This window comes from Phalacrocorax aristotelis, chromosome 14 (genome assembly GCF_949628215.1).
Source record: "Phalacrocorax aristotelis chromosome 14, bGulAri2.1, whole genome shotgun sequence".
In the NCBI taxonomy this organism is placed as follows: Eukaryota; Metazoa; Chordata; class Aves; order Suliformes; family Phalacrocoracidae; genus Phalacrocorax; species Phalacrocorax aristotelis.
The window spans coordinates 13,712,703-13,728,881 of record NC_134289.1 but is presented as its reverse complement, the minus strand read 5'-3'; the positions used below and the strand labels follow the sequence as shown (position 1 = coordinate 13,728,881).

General features: G+C 42.1%; 1 protein-coding gene across 1 annotated transcript in view; it reads right to left on the bottom strand.

The window, feature by feature from the left end:
• Positions 1-16,179, bottom strand: part of ZCCHC24 (zinc finger CCHC-type containing 24) — a 116,035-nt gene that overhangs the window by 7,655 nt on the left and 92,201 nt on the right. Inside the window, exon 3 of the mRNA XM_075109298.1 lies at positions 6,530-6,694. Coding sequence (XP_074965399.1) covers positions 6,530-6,694 — 165 coding nt within the window. The remainder of the gene's footprint in view (positions 1-6,529; positions 6,695-16,179) is intronic.

The following is a 16,179-nucleotide window of genomic DNA, read 5'->3' as shown; positions in this document are numbered from 1 at the left end:
AAAAATCTTTTTAGAGTTCAGAGAAGCACCAGTCTGGGGTGATCTGTATTCCTGCTGCTGGCGCACATAAGTATGGGCATGCTGGGGAGGGTTTATTATCTGAAAAGTCAAAAGATCATACTTGTAGGTCTGAAACTGTTGAAAAGTTCATTAGGTTTGAGTGATCAGACCCTTCGGTCCCCATACTGCAAGAAGAGATGCGGCTGCAGATGTACCCAGATATGGGAGTTTTGATGGGACCACTGTATTGCCCATGGAAGTAATAGCTTGGATATCAGGAAGAATGTATTTACATACCAGATTATTTCCAGTCCAACAGTAAATTCCTGACAGCTGGAAGAAAATAGTGTCCAAGAGGACAAGTCAGTCACCAGATGGCTGGTTCTGCACCAGTGCAACAGCTGTCATCACAAACAGCACTGGAGTTAGCCACAAAGTCAGAGAAGAAGCCTTGATAAGAGGCCAGCCAGGAAGCAACCACAGGAGCAGATGTTGCTGCTATAGCGGGCAGGGGAAGAAAATCAGAATTCAAAGCTTGGCATCCGGCCTGTTACAGTGCCAAAAATGCTGGTGAATGGCTACAAGGACTGGCTCCATCGCTGGAGCGGGGTAAGGAGGAGCATAAACAATGACAAAATCATAATTCCTTAAAGAATAAGAGGCAGGTTTAAGTCCCATCTGAGACTTTTGTTTATGTTTAGAGTAGCTAAAGTAACTACCCAGGAAATGGCTTTTGGAATAGCCATACAGCAGCTTTGTTGGAGTAGTAGTTTGGTTTCCTATTCCTCCATAAGGCATGAGCTCAACTGGCCTCCAATTTTTGCCCCATGTCCTGTGAATTGCTGTAAGCACTCCCACTGGGAGGTTTACTGCTTGAGGGATGTGGTGGAAATGCAAAAGGAGGAACACAGCGGCACGTTTTTGTAATGAAGACAAAAACGCACACAGAGCATCCTCGGGACAAGGAGCAGTTTTGCAGCTCAGGTCCGAGAGCCACCTGATTGCCCATGCTGCGGATGAGCTGGGGGATGAATGGCAGCAGCCCTGCTTATTAGGCTCTTGTGTTACTACTTGTAATACATGCTCCAACATCTTTCTTAAAAGCAGAGATTTAAAGCTGTATTTATAGAGCACTCTGAAGTATATACACAGCTGTAAAATTGCTGAGAAGACTTTTCCTGCTCCAGAGAGATTAAAAGCTCATTCTCAAAGATAGGGTATGTGGAGTAAGAGCGCAGGGCTGAATTGAGACATTCCTTGGGGGGAATTGGCACAGGATAATTTCCTGCAGTGAAATGAGCCTCCAGGAACAAAGAGCAGGTGGCAGGGAAGTGTGGCTGCTCTCCTCTCCAGGGACCCACTAATGAAAGGTATGCATAGGAAATCAAGATTTGAGCATAGCTGCACAAGCCATTCACAGATCCGGTATATGTGCTTGAATGGCTACCCCAGAGCTATCCAGAGTGGAGATGATTATTTTCAGTACTCTGATATTGCCTGAGCCAGTTACAGGGGAGTACTCAGGCATGAACCATCCCTTGTGAGACAGCGTGGACGAGCTGTGCAGGACTGAAGAGCTCACAGATTGAGGAAAGTGACTGGGGAAGATGAGAGATGCAGATGAGGACTGGAGAACAGGGTGAGCCTGGGAGTTGAGAATAAGCTCCTAATTCACTGCTGGGAATGTCAAGCAACCCTGAATATAAGGGATTTTTTTTTCTCCTACAACAAAAGCATGCTAATCTCCAATATTCAGGATGATGTAGCAAAGCTTGGTGGCCCAAGTGGTTATATTTCAGCTAGTGAAGAGACTCTACAGAGGTCGATCGATTTGGCAAGAAACTGGGGGAATGCAGAGATACTTGGCAATACCAGAGGATCGAAAAGTATCCTGCGTCTTGTCCTATATCCACACCTTCCTGTAAGTGTCCTGTACTGCCCAGGATCAGATGTGGAATAGGGGAGTTTGGTGTGCTCTGGTATGAGTTTTCACTCTGTGTACGCTATTGTGAATGGAGACTTTTATAATATGCCTTCACCCAGGAAACGTGGCGCCGCACTGGTTTTAGACACAGTCTGAGTAGTTTGCAGTGAAGTAATTTTTGTAGTTTTGGAGGCTTTTGTTCCTTGACGTAAGGCTAGTTAATGTTGAGGAACCAACAGCAAATAGTATCTGCTGATAAAAAGACCATTAATTTTAAAAATAATATTCAAGATAACTTCTTTATCTGTTAGGCTGCAATAATATGTTTACCAAATGGTAGGGCAAGGAGTAAGAAAAGGAGATGAAGAATTTCCAGCATGTTGCAGAGAAGAAATATTGACAAAACTGTTTTGAAATAAATAGCTTATTTCACTACAGGCAAGTAGTGCCTGAGCTTGAGTGGAGGTCAAACTCCTGTCTGGCCAGTTCATCTGGGTTTTGTTAAATTAAAGAGTTATCTGCTTATGGATTACTTGTACTATGATCGCATCACATAGTGTGATGACTTTGCAGTGAAAGAATAGACACTACAAAGCTATATTGATTTCTTGAGTTAAGTTCAAATAGCACAAAAGAAACATGGCTTCTAGGGAGAGGCAGCATCTTATCTTAGATGAATTGTTTAAGTTGGAAAAACTGTCTAATGGAAGATTCAGATGAGTGAAAATACTCTGATCCCATGTAATGAAGGCAGTAGGAGGACATCGACTAATGCACTGAGAGAGGAAAGAAGTGATTGCTAAAAACTTCTAGAAGTGCATAGGAACTCAAACACGAATAAGGACTCTCCTATGGTAAGTGCCAACAGAGTAATAAAAATCTAAAGAACATACAGGAAATACATACAGCAAATGTTAAGGTGTAGCAGTGCTAATTAAGAAACCTTCTAAAACAATATTATGTGCACAATAAGATTTTTTGTGCTTTAACTCTCAAACTAGGAATATTGGATTTTTATTAAATAACTTTCACAGTGCTTTTACAAAATACAGTCATTAGGGTAAAAGTACTGGTGACTGGGCAGAGCATGTTTTCCAAAATGGTGCAGAATAACACCACAGATAAACGTTGATAAATGTTTAGAGAGAGTCTGGTGTGGAGCTGGATGCTTGGAGAAAAAACACGTATGGGTTCACAACACTAGGCTCTGTCAAGAAGCAGCTCTGACCTCATGCAGCCTAAGTTAGCTCTCCTTTGCTGCTGGCTCTGTGCATGAACTGACGCTGTTTTCTTTGCTGTCTGGCTATTGCTGGTATGTTTAATCGGAAGCAGCACAGGGGACCTTGGAAGAATGAAAAAGAATAGACGATAGTAACACTGAGAACTAGAAGCTGATGGAGGTGAGGCAGAGACAATGGATGTAAAATCTTTCAACTTGAAGTTGTAAGTTCAAAATTTAGGGAAGAGCACTAGTGACTGGCTGCAAGTTATTTATATCTGGAAGCCTAGTTGAAATGCACTCTTGTACTGAAGATCTCAAATAGCTGCCATACCTACTGGTGGGACACGAACACATGGATAGATAAGACGAGCAAAGCTCTTCCACATCCTGAGTTACGGTGTCCTTAAGGGATGACGTGGAAACATAGCGATGGGGGTCAGCTGTGGAAACCTGCACTGCCCATGCTGTGATTATTCCCTGGAAAACACCATGTATATGGCTCCAAGGCAAGCACAGCTTATGGAAGCACTGTAGGCTGCAACCCTTCCACAGTATGTCTTTGACTTTAGTAGTACTATGCGGATCAGACTTCTCTAGCCCTGCCACGAAGAGTAATTCTGCCCAAGGGACTACTTGCAAACCTTCTTTACTACAAAATATACATATTCCTTAGTCTGTAATGCCTCTGGTATAGTGTGGATGGGATACCTCTTGAGTGAGTTCTTGTGACCCTTTGAACAGTAACAGAAATGATAGAAAGAATTTAGAAGAACAAGATAAATATTTGTAAGCTTGTGTTATAAATCAGTGGCTTTGTAATTTCTCTCACCCCCAAGACCGTAATTCCATGCATGTGATAAATGACTGTACTGCTCAGCCTGGATTTTGGTGCAGTTGTCTATGCAAGCTGTCTAAACAGAGGCAAGGAACCAGAGACCTTGGAAGCTTTGAGACTGTCTCATGTAAGTCAGTGAAAGAAAATTGCTGAGCTTTCCTTCCACATCTATGCTTCCATGAAAAAAAGAGGTCCTTGCTTTTTCTCACTTGCAATCTAGTTTCCAGTCACAGTTTTGTCAGGGAAATTAGACTGCAATTTCTTGTGCTGGTTTTGGCTGGGATAGTTAATTTTCTTCACTGTAGCCAGTATGGGGCTGTGGTTTGGATTTGTGCTGAAATCAGCATTGATAACGCAGGGATGCGTTAGTTCCTGCCGAGCAGGGCTTGCACAGAGCCAAGGCTTTTTCTGCTCCTCACCCCACCAGCGAGGGGCTGGGGGGGCACAAGGGGTTGGGAGGGGACACGGCTGGGACAGCTGACCCCAACTGACCCCGGGATGTCCCACACCACATGGCGTCATGCTCAGCACACAGAGCTGGGGGAGAAGGAGGAAGTGGGAGATGTTGGGAGCAATGACGTTTGCCTTCTCAAGTCACTGTTACGTGTGATTAAGCCCTGCTTTCCTGGGGATGGCTGAACACCTGCCTGACCATGGGAAGCAGTGAATGAATTCCTTGTTGTGCTTCGTTTGTGTGCATGGCTTTTGCTCTACCTGTTAAACTGTCTTTATCTCAAAGCATGAGTTTTCACACTTTTACTCTTCCGATTCTTCCCCATCCCACTGGGACGGGGAGTGAGCAACTGGCTGAGTAGTGCCTAGTTGCCAGCTGGGGTTAAACCATGACATTTCTAAAGATGACCTTTTGTTTTCGAGTTTGGAATCAGAGTGGCATTAGCCCAGAGAAAGGGGAATGGATTACATCATCTCAACTGGCCAACAGAAAGAAAGATATTCACTGGCTCAACCAGGGTATTGTACAAGTTCATTATAAAGTAGGAGAACTCCCAGGACCGAAAGAAGGGATGATGATCTTGTAGTGAAGTACATCGAGTTCAAACCAAGGCTTCTGCCACAAGCATGGCAGGCTTCAAACACTACATTTTAACTGCAACTCATATTGCTTCAAGGTACTAGCAATTCTAAATCAATATTTTGTCTGTGTACAAGAATCCAATGTTGTTGTAGAGACTGAGCCGAATCTTGCCCTTAGAATTAGATGAATATGTGTACAAGAGGAGGTAATATAGTTGATTTGATGTTCCTGGCTGGGATAAAACTTAATACGCTTATTTGTATTTCCTCTTCCTGCTTGTTACAGTGAATTTCAATGTTCCTCTGCCTTTTCATCATAATGAAGTCACAGCATCCTTCTTTAGGATTTATTTTTTCCCCAACACCCTCCCTTCCAAAATCTCATGAAATGGTATGAAGTGTTCCTTATGAGCCCGTGGAAAGAGCTTTTTATAGGAATTTCTCAAGCACTTAGGTAACTAATGAGACACCTAAGGCTCCTGATGGAATTTCCTTTGCACCTATTGCAAGTACATCCAAATGACCTGTCTATGGTTCGAGCAGTCTCTCTGAGCGGGCAGCAGGTAACTTGACCCGTGCAGAGCTCTGTTTATTACTAAGATTCGGCTAGGATGAATTATACCTGAGGCAAATCACACCTCCCAAATTCTTAAAATAATTCTCGCCTTTTCCATCTACAACAATTTTCTGCAATATTGTAAAACCCCCTTCAAATTTTTCCATTATGGCCAAGTTTATTTCTCATGGGGTTGTCAAAAGTGACTTTCTACATGACGAGTCAGCTTTGACAGCCAGCCTGCAGCCTGGTGTGTCAGGGAACCAAGGGGTATGAGCTCGTGTGGTTGGTCTGAACTGGTTGACTGCTTGTGACCAGTTCTGGTTGGATACAAGCAGGAACTGACAGTCAGTTTTCCCATTGTGAGCTGGAAATGCAGGAAATGACCTCAAGGGATAGATGAAACTGCAACCTGCAGGGAGGAGGAAGGCAGGCTGTGTACTGTGTGAGCTATGGCTGACAGGATGGCAGACACAGCTTTCCTAGCAGAGCTACTTAGACTTGACCCTTCCAGCTTAACAAAAGGCTTTCTCTTGAAGTTCTTTGCCTGGGTGTCACTTGGTATTATGGAAACTGAGAAACCTCTCTTCAACCAGGCTGTGTTGCTTTACTATCATTAACCAAGGAATTCTTAGGCAGCAGTCATCTCAATATTGTTCTCTTTTATCGCTAATCTTTATAAATAGCCCCTTGACCAAATCCAGTCCTATTTCTACAGGTGAAATAAGTAGTACACATGTGAAGTAACTCCACCGACACCAGTGGAATGAAACATTAAATTGGTGTAAATATGAAGCAAACCAGTAGAACTAGGAGGCCCATTGCTACTCTGAAAATCTAACTGGTTTGAGGTAGGAGGACTAAAGAAGATCTCTGATTCTCTGATACTACTTACAAAGTCAAGAGCATTCCCAGTGCCAAACCACCTGTATGCCAGCAGCTCTGCACTTCTCCTACCTGTTTGTGAGGATAAACATTAATGTGGCACTTGATACATTCTTGTCCCATGTTAGCCCAGGAGTTTCCACTCATCCATTTTCTCTTGCATTTGGGGCACTTATATTCACCGAAGCAGCGTTTCTTGCCCTGGTATGGAGTCAGGCCTTCTCCTTTTGGACGAGCCTACAAAACAAAGTGAAGTAGCAATGAATGACCAAAAAGGAGTGTGGGGGAGTAGCAGAAAAGTAAGGGTTTTTGAACAGGGAAACTTTGGGCAAGAGATACCGGAGGCAGACATGAAGGTCTTATTCCCTTAATGAAGAGTTCATATGTTGAAGCTGGAGTCTAACAGCTCTGAGAACTACTTCTGTAAGAAGTATTCAAAAGTTCACAAAGACTTGTGACACTGAACATAGTATTTAGAAATATGCTTGTGTGCTTTTTTCAATGAACAGCTTTAATACCCATTTCATTATGATAAGAGCATCTCTGTTGATTACATATTGCTAGTATTACATATAGCATTAGGAGAAGTAGCTCACTAGTAAAGGACTACATTCCTTAACTGGATCCTTGTCTATTCCCCACTAGAATTCAGCTTTGCACAGCCTCTAAACAATGAAATATTGGCAATTCATTAGTATGTGGATATGCATAGTTATACAGGAGCGCACCAACTGGGACTGAGTATGAAGGGAAGGCATGTTTTTGATTAGTGGAAATCAACTTCATGAACTTCACTTGGTTTCTTGCTCTTGGTAAATGGTTTCACTGATGTCTACATTTTGAAGAAACTAGGAAGGGATTGTCAAATGGACTGTTACGGTGTCTAAATGTTAAATGTCCCCCAAAGAAAGCCTTTTAACCTAGGGAAGCTAATAGAATAGACAATGACCTTATGCAAATACCATTTTTACATTTTCTAAATACATTCATCGAAAGGGTGTGTTGTGCTTAACAGAGGTGTAATAAGGCACATAATAGGCTACTAAGTTAAGGTGAAGATGACAGTATTGCGTACAGCTGTCCTGAAGATAGTTGCAAAGACATTTTCCCAGAGTCTCTAGCAGGTGTTGAAATACTGCCTGTGTATTCATTGTGTCTTGTTTATTGTTGCCTAGAGGAAGATACTTCGCCTGTGTAGTGGTAGAATGGTATGATCACCTATCGAAGGACTCTTTGTAATTTATTTACATGTCATGCCTCTGCACCTTTCTTTTTAAGGTTACCAGATGATGTTTACAAAAGTTAAATGACCCATCATGCTGGGAAAGAGTTTGTTTTTGTTTTGGGAGCTTGTACGATTTCTCAGTGTATAGGTCCAAATTGTTTTCTATGTGAAAAAACGGGTTGAAAAAGCAGGTGGTTGGCAAAAGACCTGAACTTGGCAGGAACTCTGAGACTGGAGTTCCCATGGCTGATAGAGATGGTGTATGCTGTGTTACCTCCCAGGGTCGCGTGTAGGAGCACGCAGGAAGGACCACTGAGTATGCTCAACCCCACACACTAGCAGGGGGAAGAGGAGCGGGAGGACCCCAAACCTCCTCTGCCGCTCTTCTTACCCCACCGCCATAGCAGTGTAATAGCATAGTAAACAACGTTCTCTATTCTTCGTGCTTATTCCTCAGCATAGCAATGTTCTTTAAAACATCAGATGCAGTAGCAGCCTCTGTTACAAATAAGCAAAATCTATAATAATTTGCTTCACGACACTCAATCTGACAGGCCACTGTAAATATTCTGGCTCATAGCAAAGATGAAGCTGACTCTAGGGCATGTGAAACAAAAAAAAAGTGTTAATTGGTATAACGAGAAACATTCGGACTTCCATGACTGGATGAGTGCTGGCAGGCACCCAGAGTGTAATCTGCTGATCCATGGTGTCCCTTGATATGGATGGGAGATTGTAATTGAATGTAGAGTAGGAAAATGTCGATTTATGAAGACATCCTTATTCTGGACATTTGATTTGGCTCTGCCTCTGAGGAATTTGTAGCAAAAATCAATTCAGTGTAAGGAGGAGCCACATGCTCTCTTCATTTAGAAATTTTCATGGAGTTGAAAGGGAACCCTATGTACAGAGAGCTCCTGTGATTGAGAGATGTTCCCCCTCCTCCTGAGGCGTCACAGATTGCTTTATATGTAGCCTCAGCTGGGGCTATGTTATTGAACAGAAGATTTATTTCTGATTCTCAGTTTCAGTGGCACTCTACTTAAACTCCTTCTGCAGTCAGACCTGGAAATGCAGCTTCATGGTCCCTACTAAGAAGCAGTCCTTTCAGAAAACGTGCGGGTCACCAAGTGCGTTGTTTCCAAAAGTAACGGCACTGACTTTGGTGACAGAGCGTGTCTGAGAAGACTTGCAAATGTTTACAAACAATATTTAAATACAACACTCCCACTGCAATATGCCGTGCCAGCTATAAAGAGCATCTAAACATCTGACTCCCACAGCAATATGTTGTGCTAGCCACGATTCACAGACGGGGAAACTTCTAGAGGCCACGTTGAGCGGGCCAATAACTGTAGGTTTCTCTGGGTTGGGTAGCTGACTTGAGATGCCAGTGCTCTGCCCTCACAGAAGAGCACTGAAGATACTAGCTGAAGTCCTCTGTGTGTCCAGGTGGGCATCAGAAATGGAGGCTTTCTGAATTAGAAGCTACTTTTAAAATTTGGCTTCTCCAGCTTGCTCAGTAAATCGGAAGCAGAACCAGGAAAAGAACGTAGGAGCCCTGACTCCGGTGGTAATTTCCTGTTATAATTGCTAGACTAAACTTCTGATTTATTTTATTTTAACTTTCAGCTGTCACAGCTCCCTCATCAGTCAGTGACTTTAATTAGTTTGCTGGCAAAGCTACAATATTCTCTGTAGGTGTTTCACTCTTCTGCTTTTTGGATGTTTATACTTTGCCCTAACAGATATTATTTTCCTTCCCATATCTTCAGTTTCACAAACTGTGCCCCACAGGGGATTTGATTCTCAAACAAACAAGCCTCATTTTTTCTAGTGAGAAACATCATTAGGAAGCACTGACAGCAGCAAAGGCAACTCTCCAACTCCCTCCACCCTTCAGGTCCAAACAAAACAGAAATTTGACAGTGTTTGGTGGAAGACAAAACCTGAGTGAGATACACTAATGGCCTAGAGGTCTGAGGCTGGGTGTGTTTTTGGTGGCTTTTTTTTTGTTTGTGTTGTGTTTGGTGTGGGGTGTAGGGTTTTTTTTTGGTTGTTTTTTTAGTGTCTGTGGCTTCAGCAGCAGCACAGTTGAATTGCATAAACATTTCCAAGAAACAGCTTGCTCCTTGGCACAGAAGCAGCCAGTCCTGCCCTGCAGGGTGCTCGAGCACCCAGTCGCTCTGCAACAGAGGTGTCTCAGTGCTCATCCAGCTGGAGGGCAAGAACCGTTTTCACCAAAGGTTTTTCTTAACTAAGTGCCAAACAAGAGCAAGACGACACATTTTGTTTCCTGATATTAACCTAAAAACTCTTATTTCACAAAATGTGGGATTTACCTTGTTTAAACCATTAACCTCCTATTCCCTCCCCACCCTGGCTTGATTTGAATGGTGTTTAACAGTAAACCTTGGTTGGTGTTTAGGTCCTGCAATTACCTCACTGAACGTTATCTTTTCTTGTTCTTTCTGCAGATAGGGATTTATTTATGTTCCGAGTTAACCTGGCAAAGTTATGCCCCTATTCATAACAGCACAATATTTTGTTGTTACCATGTTAACATATGCCGTCCTGTTGCCTTTAGGCCCAGGTAGCCTTTGGCACAATTTCTACCCTTGGCTGCAAAAGCCTGGTGGAACCTCTGTCCTACCATGTTTGAAATACTGTTTGTAATCTAGTTTAAATATTAATGTGAACAAGGTTTTTACATTTTCAGCATTCTTTTTGCCTGGGGGGATTGACACTTTTATGCTTTAAATACTGATTTGACAGGCTTACTCCCTAAAACCAAAGTACCCAGCATTTCTCCTGCTATGTGACTGTATGGTTCTCCAACAGCTATATGTATCTTCATTCAAACGTTTCAAAGATATTTTTTTTTTTAATGCACCCAGGACAGGTAGGCCTTTGGAGGTGATCAAAACCAAACAGACTTTTTGAGAAGGACCGGAAACTAGCTATTACTTGAAGTATGTCTCAATATCCAGATCTAGGCCTACATAACAGATTCTTTGTGCTGCTTTGACTTTGGGAATCAGCGGGGGATTTGCAGAAAGGAGAGCCTTCCTCCCCCAAGGTACCCCTGGGGTGGGAGCTGTGGTAGGCCAGAGCCCCTTTCTTCCTCGTGGCCCTCAGGAGCAAACTGAAGCCAGTCTTGGACCGGTATTGCTAGTGCTGAGGCTGACGGGGACTCCCTCTGGCCTTGAATTCAGGAAGCGGTACGGAATCTGTGAAAGCCCTCGCCAGCCCCTCTGTCCACTAGCTGTTAGCCAAACGAAAGGACATTGCTCTTTGATTCATGAGGCAGCGATACATCACCTTGGTCTTCCAGACAGATGCTAAGACAAATGAAATAATCTTTGCAGGTTTACCTAGCCAGGGCATGTTTACCTTAGCTAGGTCCAACGTACGTACAAAGCCAGTATTTTTTTGTGTGGCACGGCAACAAAATTACACTGATGTTCCATCCTTCACTGACACCCAACGGCCTCTATTTTTCAACCTCTTCCTTTTTTCAGCCAAAACCACAAATTGGCCATAATAAGATTTTAAAAGTGTTTAAGTTGAGCTTTTCTGCTGGTAACTGGCCAGCCAAACTCTCTCACAACCTATTGGATTGTGCATCTCATGGAGGAATCTGCCAAATCACTTGGCAGTCATGGACATAATAAAGGACTCTTTGCTTTCCCCAGACAATTCTCCCAAAGTATCAGTTTGCAGAGTCAGCAAAACCAAAACAAAACCCCCCACATGCCCAGCTTAAAACTAGATCCATTATAAACAACAACAGGCAGACAGTTCCCTCAAAGTGAAATGCAGAGGAACAATGTATTTAATGCTCTTTTTCCCCTCATCTTCCCCCAAGTTTGTGTTAATCAGCTGAACTTGATGAACTTGGACTTGATGATCCTTGTGAGTTCCTTCCAACAAAGGATATTCTATGAAAGGCATACAGCCCAGGGGGAAGATGAAGTCGGCATGGCACTGGTAGGTGGGTCCCCTTAGTAGAAGTACTCCTGTAAGGGTCTGCTTATAAGGGTGCTTGGTCAAATAAAGCAGAAAAGCAATAATAGCAAACAGCTGGATGCACTGACTGGCTCCCAAGTGGTTTGCAGGAGTGGGAGGGCTGAAGTTTTATTTTGAAATGTGAGCCCGCTGACACTCTCAATTTTAAGTCTGTACCACTAGTAAATGGCGTTAAAAAACCCTAGCAGTCTTATTTTGTGCTACTTTACGTGCATAGTTTTGAGAAAGATGAAATGATGGTGATAAAGCATACCCAAAATGTTCAACTGGAAAAGGAAAAAGAAAGTATCAGGATTGATTTGGTGTACTGGGTGTCCTGACGTTCTACTCATAAATCTGCAGGTGTAGAGTGTTGAGAAATTCATTCAAGTCCTCTGACCTTTCTCAGGTCTGCGGACGCTGCGTAGAGAACGAGGACACACTCGCATACTTATGCCAAAATGGCACATAAAAGGGAATCCTTAGATTGGTCAACTTATTTTCTTTGTCCTTCCTGACTTTTGTATTCATTTAGATCTGAGTGCCAACAGAATGCGTAGGCAGACACAAAGGTTATTTATGTTCAGAAAATAAATTCTGGCATAGCTGGTTTATTTTTTCCTTGCTGAGTGTAGTTCATGTTGCCGGTGGATGATACTGCCGATGTGTGACACTGGAGACTTCTGAGGTATTTAAATGAACTGTTGCTACATCTTTAATTAGTACATGCAATACTGGAAGAGCATCTAGGGGATACAGAAACCAAATTAAAGCTTTGTTTCAGCCTTCTTGTCTCTATTATAAGTTGTGTATTAATGATACGAGGACAGCTCTTACTTGATATGCGTCAGCTAAAGGAAAAGGGGGATAGCTGTCAGAAAGCAGACTCTTCATTACAACAGTACTATACAAATAAACTCCTATTTGATTTACTGAACAGTAGATATTATGGAATTTCCAGGTGTATTGGATATTCCAGAGTAAGGATTTATTACAAAAAAAAAAAATTATCTGAGCAAGACATAACTGAAAAATGAAGGAAATTTAAAAACTTTTTGGTGCAGCTTAACAGAGGAGGCCAGCGTTTGGCCTGTCAAATTGACTGGCTTGACAGTTTTATTTGACTGGGATTTTCTTAGGGATCTTGTCTGTCACAAGGCTTAGGGCTACTTCAGCCTCTGACTGGAGAGTTTTCTGTACGGTTTATCATCACTGGAAGCGTCAGGAATTTACACCACTGCATTCATAGAAACAGTCTCATTCTTCGGGGCAGTTAAAGCCCGTCAGTTGTTATTGCTGATCTGAAACCTTCTATCATGCTCATACCACTTCTGCTCTTAAATTCTGATGAAGGTAGGAGGTGGCTTTGTACTGAGGTCTCAAATATTGGAACTGTTACAGTGAGATCTGATTAAGTTGGTAGGATTTCTCAGCTTCTCTCTTCTAAGGCTGTATGTATTGTAGCCTTCCTGCTCACCATCAGTGCATTGGGCTAGGGAAAAGGGAACAATGAGTTGCTGGAGCTGATGCCTGGCCTCTCAAAAAAATGTAAAATTAGAAGCAGGTAAGACTGCCTAGGCTCTCTGTGTGTCTGCTTGCTGCGCCAGGGGTCACCATATACTGTGCTTTTGCTAATAGTGTATTCTGTCACCTTATGTGGACAATAATTTCACAAGCAATTGTATATGGAAGTTTGCTCCTACACACATTTCTCCTTTCTTTATTTCATCTTCATACATGTACCTCTGCTAAGCATAAATATAGTCCTCTACTTTCTCGGCCCTGCAGTCAGTGTCTTCATAGCAGGGTGGTATTCAGAACGGAACACAATTCTCCAGGAGCAGAGCGTTAAACAAAAGATGCGAGTATGTGTAGTGCGCAATCTGAAATAACATTAGTGTTTTTATTTTGCTTGAACAAATACCCTACCTCTGCTGTTAAAACCATTTTCATTCCCCAAGTCTTACTGTTTGGGAAACAGTTAAAAGTGTATCAACTAAGCTGTGTCAATGAACCTTTATGGGCAAATTTTGAAACAGCAGAAGATCAATTTTATATTTGTCATTTCAATATATGAGTGTGTATCTCTTGGTTGCTTTGAAAAATCAGTGTCCTCAACACATTGTATGTTAAGTGCAATTTTGATCTTGTTTCCACAATGGTAAACCAAGAGTAAGATTTGGCAGAATTACTAATAACACGCACATGGTTTCTGATGATGATTAAAGCAATAGGCATGGTTGTCATGGACATGCTGATCAAAGTCTAGAAATCCAAGAAGCTGGCTTGGCAAACAGTCTAACATTTAAATAAAAATCTGGTTTTGCAGATTTTTTGGAATTCTAGCCATGCTTTTTGGAACAAAGACTTTTCTGTTGGAAAACGCACAGTAGAGCTGATCTTTAGAACCATCCTTGGGCCAAAGATATAGAACAGTAATTTCTGTGCTAAGTCAGTTTGAAGCATAATATTTGCAGAATTGCCAAATATTAGGTACTACCTGACGTGTCAATTACTAAACACTGAATGGTCTGAGAAGCTGATAGCGTGCATTTCCTTCTTTGTGAATCCTAGTCATCGCTCCACAGCTTTTATAGGAACAGAAAACATGTAAAAGCTCAGTACCATTCAGTCTGAGAAAGCAACTGTACTGGTTAAACAATAGTAAGCTGTTTTCATAGGCCTCTGTCTTAGTAACAAAGATTTGGAGGTATTGACACAAGCAAGCAGTGTAACAGAAAAATATTTGGGAAGAATGGTCATGTGGTGGCAGAACTGCTGTTGGACTTGCAACACCTGGACTGAGTATGTAGCCCTAACAGATTAACTGTCTGGTCCTGGTCAGGTCATGTAACCAGACTGTACCTCAGCCCTTCCTGTGGGAGGGTGGAGAGGTCCTTTTGCTGTTGCTCACCATTTCAGTGGTTCTTGTGGCACTGTATGATCACTTTGGGCTATGTATGGTGACGTAGCTTGTGTAGCATAATGGAACCGTGAACTTCATCTGGGCCATCTAAGTGCTACTCTAATATATCAAGCAAGTAACACTCACAAAACGTTCAGTCAATCCTTTTCACAGAAGAAAATTTGGGCGCATAGTGTATCGCACAGGAACATGTTCTCCCTAGATGAAGCTTGTTGGTCTTAATAGAAGGTAAAACCCCCCTTGCATTCAGAATTCTCAGTAACCTCAGATTTTTTTTTCCTGAATGTGCACATGAATTTTGCAGTTTTTAGATTTTCAGTGTGCTTGTATATTCAGTTATATCACACATTATATATAGGGCAACAGGCAATGATCAAGTGTTTAATGTGTTTGGTAAACTTTCAGAACCACAGAGCTCAACTAACCCTACTCAAATTTTCTGTTAAGGAAAGCTGCAAATAATTATTTTGTTTAACTGTACTTCAAGGACTTATTTTACCTGTGCATGCTACTCTTTGCTTGCTGAATGACTGTGAAAGAGCTCCCAAACTGACTAAACTTACAGCCAATCACAGCTTTAACGTTTGTTCTCGTAGGACATTGAAAGCAATGGAATTACTTGAGCATATAAATAGCTGCCTAATGAATCTTCTTTTGAAAGTACTGCATAATCAGCCTAACCCAGAACCTAAAATTTCAAGAACAGGGAAAGAGGAGGTCTCTGGTCCTTATGCGTGTGAAGACAACTGTCAAAATGCAGACCAAATGTTAACTTCACAATGAAGCGAATGTACTGGAAAAAACTCTCTTAGGGAATTGTGCAGTGAAAACTGTTTTCAATGTATTATTTAATACAATACGAAGTAAAAAGGGAGGTGGGCTAGAAAGTGGGGATCAGTAATGCCTAAATCAACCAGGGTCTTTGCTGTATAATTTCAGTATTGTATGTCATATAGAAAATAGGGATTTGCATATCAAATTAGGCATGTGGAAGAGTTAAAATTACACTCGCCTGCTGGGATGCAGCAAGGCCCTTCTTTTCAGTGTTACAAGATCATATTCTTCCAAACAGCTTGAGATAAAAGGAAGTGGTTGAAATCTTTCTTTCCCCTTCTCTGATACAAAATTGACCATGCTGAATTAATTATGAAGAAACTAGGAATGTATTCATTGTAATAGCTTCCTCATGTGTGGACTCTTTTGTCCCTCTTCATCCGTTGCTTGAAAACATACAATGGCAATACACTCCTCCTCCCTCCCCCTTCTCCTCTGGTAGCACACCATATTAAATATGTTGGTATTTTTTCCAGTAGTTGGAATCAGAGTTTTGGAGCAATGAGGGTCACACCCTTGCTATAATCAGGCATTAGGTCTTCCAAGCTGAGGTCAGGACTCATATTTTTGGACCTCTTTAACTTGTCCACCTCAGATGGCTTCATGTGGAAATCAGATTTCTCCTAATGTGCTAATGTGCCACAGCTGGGGCACTGTTCTAGCAAGGAGCTGATAAGTCTAAAGATTATGATCTTCTGTCCTTTAAAAAGCAGTAGAGTAGCTCTGGTA